The sequence below is a fragment of the Gigantopelta aegis genome, chromosome 4, assembly GCF_016097555.1.
Source record: "Gigantopelta aegis isolate Gae_Host chromosome 4, Gae_host_genome, whole genome shotgun sequence".
Classification (NCBI taxonomy): Eukaryota; Metazoa; Mollusca; class Gastropoda; order Neomphalida; family Peltospiridae; genus Gigantopelta; species Gigantopelta aegis.
In genome coordinates this window covers 82,595,862-82,607,133 of record NC_054702.1, presented here as the reverse complement: position 1 = coordinate 82,607,133, position 11,272 = coordinate 82,595,862, and the positions used below count along the sequence as shown (strand labels likewise).

Sequence of the window (11,272 nt, the reverse complement as noted above, 5' to 3'; positions counted from 1 at the left end):
TTTCAACATTACACAAAATTTAGTTTTTTAGGTATTATTAAAATATGATATTTTGGGGAACTGGCTGCTGCACTATATCTGAATTTGTGCAATAGTTCTAATAAACAATCTGCTGAATTTTTAATATTTATTGCCATTTCATAAACTTATTCAATTAAATATTACAATCTGTGATCAATTGTGAAAAGGTCAACTATGAGATGTTAAATAAATGACCATTTTACTTTAAGTATTGAATGATCCACATCAATCAAACTTAACAGTATGAATTAGAGCTAGTATGAATTAGAGCTGCAACAAATGCACTAAGTGTTCAAATATGATAAAAATATAAATATAGTGTCTGGAATACAAATAATAATTCATGAATATGAATAATTTAAAAACCTTAATGAGACTCCATAGGGAGTTTAATAAATTAAATATGTTTAAAATGTTACTGCATTCTCTCAATGGTATATTTCACAATGACATGTTTAATACCAGTACCCCTCACACTTCCAATTATCGTTTTCTCAAACTGTTAACACCAAACAGAAATGATATCATACAATATTCTTACCATGTTATTTCCCCACATCATCAGCCAGAAATGCAGAGGTAATAAATTAAACATCTTAAAAATGTGGCTGCTCCCCAGTTAGCCGGAATAATCATGATTTTGGGGTTTGTCCAGGTATACATCTTCTCAACATGTATGACTCATATTTGACCCGATTCTCCCTTTAACCAAGTTTTAACTGCATGTAAGTTTCTAAATTAATAGTAAAATTAAATTTACAGGGTGCAAAAACGTTTATGATATATGAACACTACACAACACATACATTTCATGTGAATTAATGTAACATTTTATGCATATCAATTCAGGGTTTTTTCCTGCTTTTCAATTACTATGCACTAATAATAATATTTTTGGTACAATCAGATAATTTTCCATGAAAATAAAAGAGCCTTGTAATGTCATGAACAATACATTTGAGAATCTGGATATAGTCTGCATTCGCCAACTGTTAACTTGTTTTCTACTTTATGCTAATGATCTGTTTGCCTGCTGCAAAACTTCAATTATCTGAAAAACACATGGTTGCAGTTTGTTCTTTTGATGACCATATTACTGCTCCAGAAGCACAATTTAATGCTTCCATTTATACAAAGTAAAATTTAGTGGAGGGGTGGACGGGACTATTTTGCCTGAATCAATTAAGTGTGATCCCTATAATTTATTATTATTACGTTATAAAAAAAAATGAAGTTTTTTTTTGTTCCAAATAATGAATACATATCGCAGACAGCTGGTATTCAATTCACCAAATATGTAAGTGAATTATTGCAGCTCTAGTTTGGGTTACATGTACCCAGTTTATTAAGGTGAGTAAACTACTGTGTATCATCATCACTGGAAGTGTGTTTGCGGTAATACCGTCTCGCTCTCTCTACCTTGTTTTTAAAGCGTTTGAACTCCGACCACACTGGCTGCTTACTGTCATTGTTGCTGGTATTGTTTTTAGGTTTACTGGTTTTCTTGTAGCTACATGATTCACTTGTCCTGGTGTTATCACTGTTACTGGTTGAAGGATCTGCACCAAGTGTTGATGATGAGATATCGTTATTAGACACTCTAGTCTGTGCTTCAATGAACACATTGTTTGCATTCATTTGGCCACTGTTTGCATTCATTTGGTCACTATTTGAAACAGGTGTGTTTGAATCACAGCTTCCTACTTTACTGGGTATTCCAACAACAGTACTTTTGGTATCAACAGAATTACTTTCACTGCAAGGAGGATTGTGGTTCAAATCTAGTTCATTTATATATGGGCCAAGTCTTGATCCATTGATATCTCTGCAACTGTTTGAACAGCCTGGAATTACTGAAGGTGATGCGTCTTCATTCACCATTTGCTTTTTACTGGTACTTGCACCTGCATCACTGCTACCACAATCTGTTTCAAGTGCTTCATTTCGGAGGTCTCTTAGTCTTTTTAGGTGACATTTCACAGAATTATTTGGTATTTTAATAACCGAGTCTGCTGAGCTATCATATGACACAGTCTGCCTTGGTTTCACACCAGCACTTTCTTGTTCCGAATCTGTGTCTGAACTTGTAGATGTCACAAACAGTCTTGACTTTGAAGAACTTTTCTTCTTGCTACGCAGTAATTTGTTTTTAATTTCCGTAACTCTTTGAATCTCCTGTCTGTTTTGGGCAATGATTTCAGCAATACTTTTTCTCTGAGAATTTGCCAACTGTCCATCGAGCACACCAGGTGCTTCTGCTGCATCACCTTCCAGTACGGCCTGTGTGTGAGTGTCCAGCAGTCTGTTGTGACTACTAGCAACACCTCCAGCTGTCTGGGCAGCCATGGCACTGGCAAAAGCCAGAGTGAAAGGACTGAATTCACGCTCCACCTCCTCGTCAGAGGATGTAGAACTTGGCATGCTGTCCTCCTCCAGCAGATTCACATGGTTTGCACTAGACTCTGGGTTCTGTGGAATACTCTCATTATTAACAACACTTTCATTCGGAACGTCTTCACTGGGAACACTTTCATTAGCAGCTGGCTCAGCATTTGCAGCTGGTCTACGGCTCGCGTACCTCGCTTGCATCATCAGCTCAAACATTTCTTCTTCATCACTGGAAAGTTCCTCCTCCGTGCTTCCATAGACCACTTCTCCTTGTACGAGACTGTCAAAGAACGCCATCATTCTCGGGTCTTCTTCCGTCGACTGGTGGGTGTAGTCGTGTGACATGATGTGTCCACTTCTCAACACCAAGTTGATGTATTCTTCGGGTGTATAAACAGGTCTGTCACTTTGTGAGTTGCTACTACATGCTGGAAGGACGAATGGACTCCACAACTGAAATGTAAATGATAATTTTTTGACAGGCAAGCATATTTATGATAATTAAAAAAGTAATACATGGGTGCAGAAAGTACTTGCCAAATGTGAGTAAAAATTCTAACGGACGAGTAAAAAAAATGCAACTACCAGTCCGATGGGTGATCTATTTTGTTCTTATTTATTTATTTTTACTATTATTATTATTATTTTTCTTTTTGCATTGAATCCGCAACTCCGCATTTGCCATGCAGGAATTCTAAACCATTCAAACAAACAGTTCAGAATGATGTCGAAATACACCACAATACATGCACCGCATTGCCAATAGATGGCTTTAGAGTTCCGAACTACACAAGCTCGACATTCAGGAAATGGGTTATAGTGAAAACGGGACCATGCCAAAACGGCCCCAAATGAAAATGGAACCAAACTGGATAAAACGGAACCTAGCGTTGGCTAAAACGGAACCAAAAAAACCCCACCAATATATGGCTAAAACTGTATGATTACAAGCTGTGAACGATGATATCTTCAATACAACAACAGCTATATTAAGCATTTATTACTTTGTTTTATTTTTATGTCTATATAGGAGTTCCCTTTTTGCCAACAAAAATGGTTCTGTTTTGATAGTGGTTTCTGAGGAAACAAGGTTGGTCAAAGGTCAATAGTTTTTAAAAATTATTTGTTTACGTTGAAAGTATGTTGCCGGGGTGTTTTTAATAGATTCTTCTATTCAATAATTGCGGGATGTCACTTGATTTTATAACCTATTTTGAAATCTATATGAAAGAAATGTGAATAAAGTAATCTTGATAAGAATATTTCAGCATGTATTGATTTGTCAATCAAGGTTTGGTTTGATTTCATGTGTTTGCCACGTGATGTTGATAACTTACCAAGTGTCCTTAAGAATGTTTTTGCTAAACAAAAGTATATTTTCTATAGGCTGGCAGACTAGTAGAAATTCAGGTGGGCTAGTAAATTTTAGTTTCTTATGGTCCGACGGGCTAGTGAAATATTTTCCATTTCTGCACCCCTGTAATGGTAGCCAGTTTAACCAACTGCTAATTTTAATACAAAGTAGCTGCAACATTTAGTCTATGGTGCATAAAATATTCCCTACATTAACCACATTTTAAAAAAAAAGAAGAAAAATTTCAAGATATCCAAGACTGGCTAAACCAAAACTTTTTCCAATGTGAGCCCTGAATGAAATTAATAAAAATAAATAGTTTACAGATATAAAATTAAGAACTAAAAAACTTAAATATGAATAATTAAAATAAACAAATAAAACATTTGTAAAAATGCTTTTTATAATTACTGCTTTTTACAGTGCCATTTGCACTCAAGTTACATCATTTAGTAAAGCATAAAGATGGGTAATCAGTCACCTTGATAACTTTTTCAACACCAGAGGAGATAATAAGACTGTCAGCACTGCTGTAGCGCACTTGGTTCACTATAGACCGGTGACCCTTCAGAACTGCATGAGCCTCGTTCACAGTCGTAGCTAAGTACATACAAAATTATAATTCAACATACAAATTCAACAGTTAAAAATTACATTCAACAAAAATATTAGACATCAATTCAGCATACAAAATGATTTAAAACAAACAAACAAAAATAGCAAAAGATAAAACAAATTTGCAAAAGGTAAAATTGTCATTTAAGATTGCACTAATTCAATTAAATGTTAGCTGAGATTTTTTACACCATAGATAACAATATGGCTTACTTTCTTCCAACTCCTCTGGAATCTTCCACATGTAAAGATTGAAATCATCAGACCCAGATAAGATATACTGAAATAGAAAATAACATGTAAATATTAAAATTAAAAGGCGTGCTACTGGTAGTACTGAACCAAATAACTTCTGACTGGGTCGAAGTTCGAGGTGGACCAAACGTTTAATAGAAAATTTAACACCACGAGTCCTGTGATTGGTGATAAATGTGAGTGTGTTGGTTGTAAAAAAACCAACAAAAAAACCCCAGTTTCATCTGGGCAAAAAATGTATGTAATTTTATTTTATCTAGTACCACTGTGTCAAGTAGCCTTGTGCTTGAAACATATATGGGGTACCTGTTAAAAACCCAGTACTCAAATTTTGTGCAGAACTAGGGTAGTCACAGACGCTACCCGTTATCTCTGAAATGAGCAGCTTCACCTCCAATTGTTTTTTGATTCACTTTAAGTTTGAGGGGTGGTAGTATTTATATGTGGTGTTTATACAATGCAGGTAGGAGTTTTAGCCACATGTTACTACTGTCATCTATGGGATTTGATTTGGTGGTATACACCCTACTAAATGACAAATTATCTTGTGTGGTTATTCCTGCAATAATATAATACTGTTATTTGGATTTGCAATAAGTTTTGACGAGGATTATATCTCACTATTCTAAATGTCCACTACTTGGAAACTGTATCAATACTGTTTGTCATAAATGTCAAGTCATGTCCTGAAAAATGTCTGATATTTCTTATATATTTTATGTGTACATGCGACTGGAACAGGGTTAAGAGTTTTGTGGTAGTGGACCTTCAGAGTAACAGATCTGCAGAATATAGACCTGCCACCTTTATAAGATAAGGATGGGAATCTTAACAGTACAAGTCAAACGTGAACATTACTTTGGACAAACAATTCAGACACATTGGCAGGTCAGTCTTGAAAAGTAAGAGATAGAAGGTTACTGTCATCTTTCAATCAAGAAACAAGGAAAAGGGTTTTCGGGTGGCACTCAAATTTGGAAATCCAGAGAATTTTCATCTCTGATTAATATGGCTGTTTAGCTTATTGCTGCATAGTGTCAATGTTTTATATATTTTTTTAAACAAGCCACATTTTATGGATGTCAGAGGAATTAAACTGAACAGCTTAGTTCATAGGATACCAGGAGTAATTTAATTTTCTGAGATTAAGGGCATATAAAATTTCACAAAACTTTATAGGATTATTTGTAAGATGCTGGAGATAATTTGAAGATTTACCTGGTCACGGTCTCCAGCAAAAGAACAACTTTTCATGGTACATGAGTTGTAGTATCCATTGTGGTCGAACTCACAAGCTGCCTTTGCACTGTGGATGTTGTACAAGACCGGAGGCTGGCGTCGGTGAAGAGCAATGATGTGAGTGCCAAGTTTACTGATTCGAACACTCATACAGCTGTCTTTTACATAGCTGCCACCATACCGCAACAGACAGCTATAAAATAAAGACAATCGGTCAGATCTGCTATCAGTAATAATTTTAAATATTAATTTTGTTGAACATTTAAAAAAAAGGGTAAACATAGGCAGCTTGCATGCATGTTACACAATTGCATGTAAAGCACTGTAATTTGCAATTATTACTTTAATCATATACAAACATACAATGTATTTTTCTGTTTAATATAGTTTCCACAGAATTATAAAAAAACCCATCCACAACTGCATACATACGTTTTAGGTTTTCGGATATCCCACAATCCTACTCCCTCCCATGCATTGGCAATAGCCAGCAACCGTGGCTCCATGGGGTTATACGTCACAGCATGCATGGATGAAGTGTAGTTTGCCAGGCAAAATGGATCTGTGGAATTAAAATACATTATGATAAATTGATATAGTAACAAACTTAAATCTGCAAAAACACTTTTAAAACTTACTATGGAAGCATGTTCAGCATTAGAAACAGTACAACAATATAATTACTAGATGCAATTTTTTATCTAAATACAGCGCACAATATGTCACATGAACCTTCATTCTGTTTGCATGTCGGTTATGCAATTGTAAATTACCATGAACCACCAATCGCTTATATCGTAAACCGTCACACATTCTGAAAGCCACTTTACCATGTATCAAATAAACTGTTTTTCAATGATTGCAATAAAATATTTTAAGTTCAATGCAAGTTTGAAGTAAATCATTAGGTTTCGCAAATATAATGCATGTAAATATAGCCTGGAGCTTCTGTTACAAACATGGACTTGGTTATCTATCTGGACCTGGATGTATCTCAGTGGTAGAATGCTCGCTAGAGGAGCCATAGGAAGGAAGGAAATGTTTTATTTAACGACGCACTCAACATATTTTATTTACGGTTATATGGCATGAGACATATGGCTAAGGACCACACAGATATTGAGAGAGGAAACCCGCTGTCGCCACTTCAAGGGCTACTCTTTTCGATTAGCAGCAAGGGATCTTTTATATGCACCATCCTACAGACAGGATAGTACATACCACGGCCTTTGTTACACCAGTTGTGGAGCACTGGCTGGAACGACAAAAAGCCCAATGGGTCCATCAACGAGGATCGATTCTGGATCAACCGCACATCATGTGAACGCTTTACCCCAAGGAGCAAGTGGCAGGATTAATCATCTTGGTGGACTCTGGGGTTTCATCCCCCAATTCAACCTGTGTCCCAAAACTCCCAGTCTGGGACAGTCAAGGTTGTGGTATGTACTATCCTGTGTATGGAAAAGCTAATGTGATGGCAGCAGGCTTCCTCTCCTTTTACCAAATGTTGAAATAACCAAATAGCCATAGTTTCGAATGAGCTGAGGGGTCATTATACAAATATTCAGACTGATTATCTAACTATCCTCACCACTGTCTGGGGGTTCTCTGATGTCAAATATCAAAACACGACCATCGTCACAAGCACTGGCAAAAACACTGTCATTGTTCGGATCGGCCGACAAGCCATACACAGCATCTTCATGGCGGAACACATCAAGGGTGGCACCACTATGTGAAAATAAAACAAAGCATATATATATATACATTTTTTTTTAACAGGTTAAATGCAGTTTCATTTCTCTTGAGAAAAATAAATTAAAATCATAACGTAATATAGCACTCATCTTAGCATACAAGTAGTCTTATTAAATGAAATTAAGAGGTATTCTCAATGATAGACTTGTTATAACAACTTGTAGTAACGACTTGTAGCATGTAATCAAACTGCATACTTACGGTAATGATTTTAAACATATACTACAATTATGCAGCATGAGAATTATGAAAATCACATGCTACAAGTTGTTATATGATTAACACATTGCAACACAAAAAGGTAGACTGCAAGGTGATTTGCAAGTTACTGACAGTATAACCATAAAGCATTATGGTCATTTTAAGGAACATTTATACTTTTGACAGTGAAATCAAATTCAAACAAATGTTTAAATACTCACGTCAGTACATCATGAACAACAACTTGCTCATCATTGCCTGAAAATATATTAAAATGTTAATTAATTTAATTAATATAATTAATTAAATACAAAAATTGGTTTAAGCAAGGTTGCCTATACTGGTACATGTATATCAAAATTAACCAATATAATAAAATTGCAAATTCATAAAAATTAATTTGCCCATATGTAGCAGAATAATATTTCTGAATAAAAAGTAATGTTTGTTTTGTTTAACGACACCACTAGAGCACATTGATTAATTAATCATTGTCTATGGGATGTCAAACATTTGTTAACACATAGTCATCAGAGGAAACCCGCTACATTTTTCTTAATGCAGCAAGGGATCTTTTATATGCACTTTCCCACAGGCAGGAAAGCACATACCACAGCCTTGCACCAGTTGAGGTGCACTTGTTGGAATGAGAAAACCCCCAATGAGTTGAATGGATTCATTGAGGTGATTCAATCTTGAAAATGAAAGCACCTCAAGTGAATTTTTAAACACAAAGGCCAAGACAAAAATTAAATATTCTTCATGTGAGTCAGTTTGAAGCCATGTAACAGTACTTGATAGTAATACTTCTGTAATAAAACATGAACACCAAATACACATACCACCAGAAAAAATCTTCTTGTTGCAGTTGTTGAAGGCAAGACAGAAAATATTACTGTTGTGTTCACCTTTCATACTGATTGGTTGGCCAATATCATGAATTGCCTTATACACATTCCAAAGCAAAACACGACGGTCATCACCACCTGACAAAATAAACCAGATATACCGTACACATTTTATGTAGAACAAAAATAAAATGTTCCAGGGCTTGAACTTAACGACGGCACCAGCAGCAAGTGGAATTTTCATGTGATACAGAAATAAATATGATGACTGGATATGGCCAGTGGCAAGTTATATACCGGGTGCCTATATTGCCAACTTGAATTTATATATATTTCTCTACCTTTATTGAATAAAATATGGTAAATTCAATTAATCAGCATATTATTGTTATATTATTTTATTTATTAAGACTGAACTTATGTGTCACCAGTCCAGTAAAAATAAAAAAAATTATACAAGTTCACATGTCTATAGATAAAATGCACATTATTATTATTATTATTATTAAAAAAATATATAATAATAATAATAAAATAAAATAATTTGAGGATGACTATATCATAGATGGATCATATGGTTGTAATATGTCTAAAAGGAAAGTCCTGAATGTTTGTTAACAATCTCAGTAGGGTTTTGTGCTAATATTATTTAATCAGCCACGTCTAACATAATGTAGCATATGGTCTACAAAATCAGACAATAGAAACCTGCTGCTGCTGCTATCTACCCTTCTGTTCTGGATGCAATTTGTATCAAAGGGAATTTTGTATGTACTTTTCTACAGTACTACATATTACTGCATTGTATTTGATTTGCCACTTATGGACTGTGGCTAAAACAATAGGAATAATCCAGTCTACTTAGGCAATTAAATGTGAGATTAATCTCATGATCATTCAGCTCTATCAGTGAGTTACAATGACTGCATGCCACTCCCATCCGGCCTCGGTGGTGTCGTGGTTAAGCCATTGGACATGAGGTTGGTAGGTACTTGGTTCATAGTCCGGTACCGGCTCCCACCCAGAACAAGTTTTAACGACTCAATGGGTAGGTGTTCAACCACTACCTCCTCTTTTTTCTCACTAACCACTAACCCACTGTCCTGGACAGACAGCCCAAATAGCCGAGGTGTGTGCCCAGGACAGTGTGTTTGAACCTTAATTGGATATAAACACTAAAATAAGTTAAAATGAATGAAATGATTCCATCTAAAAAAACATTGCAGTTCTCTGAAAATTGCAAGAGCGATAGTTTCGTTCGCGTATCGCTCTCAAATTATTGTTTTGCGTAACCCATTTTTCGATTTTTAGAGACCTGCATTGAAGTAAATTATATGGGGCGTGAATCTTTGGGGCAACATACTTAAAATTCATTCTTTCTACAAAATGTTTTATCACAATACCAAGTACTGTTACTGTTATTCGTATGTACCTGAAATAATATATTCTTCCCCATCATTTGAAAACTCTATAGCATTAATGCAGCCAAAATGAGACTTCAGATCACGAGAAAATAGTGTTTTGGTCGATGAAATGCGTTGTTGTACAAAATCCTTCCCAATTTGGGCCTCGCAACTTAACACTCTGTCACTCAAGAGATTTAACAAACTAGGTTTCCTTTGACATACGTTCCTCCGAAAATATGAAGCAGCCATGCTTTAGAGGAAATGATTGCTTAATCAATAGAATGATATTTCAACCCATGAATCTATAACATTGCAGATCATTCGACCAATGCACCATGTCATCGCTCCTTCCGTATTCATGACATAAATGGCTACTCCTTCGACAATCATCGGTTGATATCGCAAATTCCGAAATTGGAGCTTAAAAGAAAGTTACCGGACTTTGCCGAAGTCAATATATTACAAGTTCTAAAAAGTTAATTAACAAAGTCTTTTGTTTTTGATTTAGCACAATTGTTTTGGGGGTTTTTTCTTTTCATCCAGTTAGTTTTAGCTCTGGACAGCCATCATAACACAATGTGTTGGTTGTGGGGTGGGTTTTTTTTTTATACGTATGAAACGGTGGATTCCGAGAGCAGACACCTCGGTGGTGTAGTGGTTAAGCCATCGGGCATATAGCTGGTAGGTACAGGGTTCGCAGCTCGGTACAGAGCGAGTTTTAATGACTCAATGGGTAGGTGTATGCCCCCCCCCCCCTCTCTCTCTCTCTCTCTCTCTCTCTCTCTCTCTCTCTCTCTCTCTCTCTCTCTCTCTCTCTCTCTCTCTCTCTCTCTCTCTCTCTCTCTCTCTCTCTCTCTCTCACACACACACACACACACACATACAACTAACCCACTGTCCTGGACAGACGGCCCAGACAACTGAGGTGTATGCCCAGGACAGCGTGCTTGAACCTTAATTAGATATAAGCACGAAAATAAGTTGAAATGAATGAGCAGACACCTACGCCCATGACAGGCGTGGCCTACAACAGCTTGTTCTGAATATGCACGTTAAACCCTATATGACCTGACCTACCCTGTTTTGCAGTGGGGACAAGGACGAGTCCAAGACTTTGTAAACGGGGTCCACAACATTTTTAAAGAGCAAGTTTCAATTTGCCAAAGGCAAATGAGCCGAGGTGCCAA

The 11,272-nt window shown here is 36.1% G+C and overlaps 1 protein-coding gene across 1 annotated transcript; it reads right to left on the bottom strand.

The window, feature by feature from the left end:
• Positions 1 to 113: 113 nt before the first annotated feature.
• Positions 114 to 10,463, bottom strand: LOC121371215 (DDB1- and CUL4-associated factor 5-like). The gene is made up of 9 exons (XM_041496938.1): positions 10,112 to 10,463; positions 8,674 to 8,817; positions 8,053 to 8,089; positions 7,464 to 7,603; positions 6,305 to 6,434; positions 5,852 to 6,065; positions 4,592 to 4,658; positions 4,245 to 4,363; positions 114 to 2,862 (listed from the first exon to the last, which is right to left on the bottom strand). Exons 1-9 carry the CDS (start codon positions 10,332 to 10,334, stop codon positions 1,381 to 1,383), a joined length of 2,556 nt encoding a protein of 851 aa, XP_041352872.1. The 5' UTR covers positions 10,335 to 10,463; the 3' UTR covers positions 114 to 1,380.
• Positions 10,464 to 11,272: the final 809 nt, after the last annotated feature.

Coding starts and splice junctions, on each gene's coding strand:
- LOC121371215 (XM_041496938.1), bottom strand. CDS start 10,334: ATGGCTGCTTCATATTTTCGGAGGAACGTATGTCAAAGGAAACCTAGT. Junction 8,818..10,111: donor GGAAGAATATATTATTTCAG/GTACATACGAAT, acceptor TTATTTTGTCAG/GTGGTGATGACCGTCGTGTT. Junction 6,435..7,463: donor CAGAGAACCCCCAGACAGTG/GTGAGGATAGTT, acceptor TTAATTCCACAG/ATCCATTTTGCCTGGCAAAC.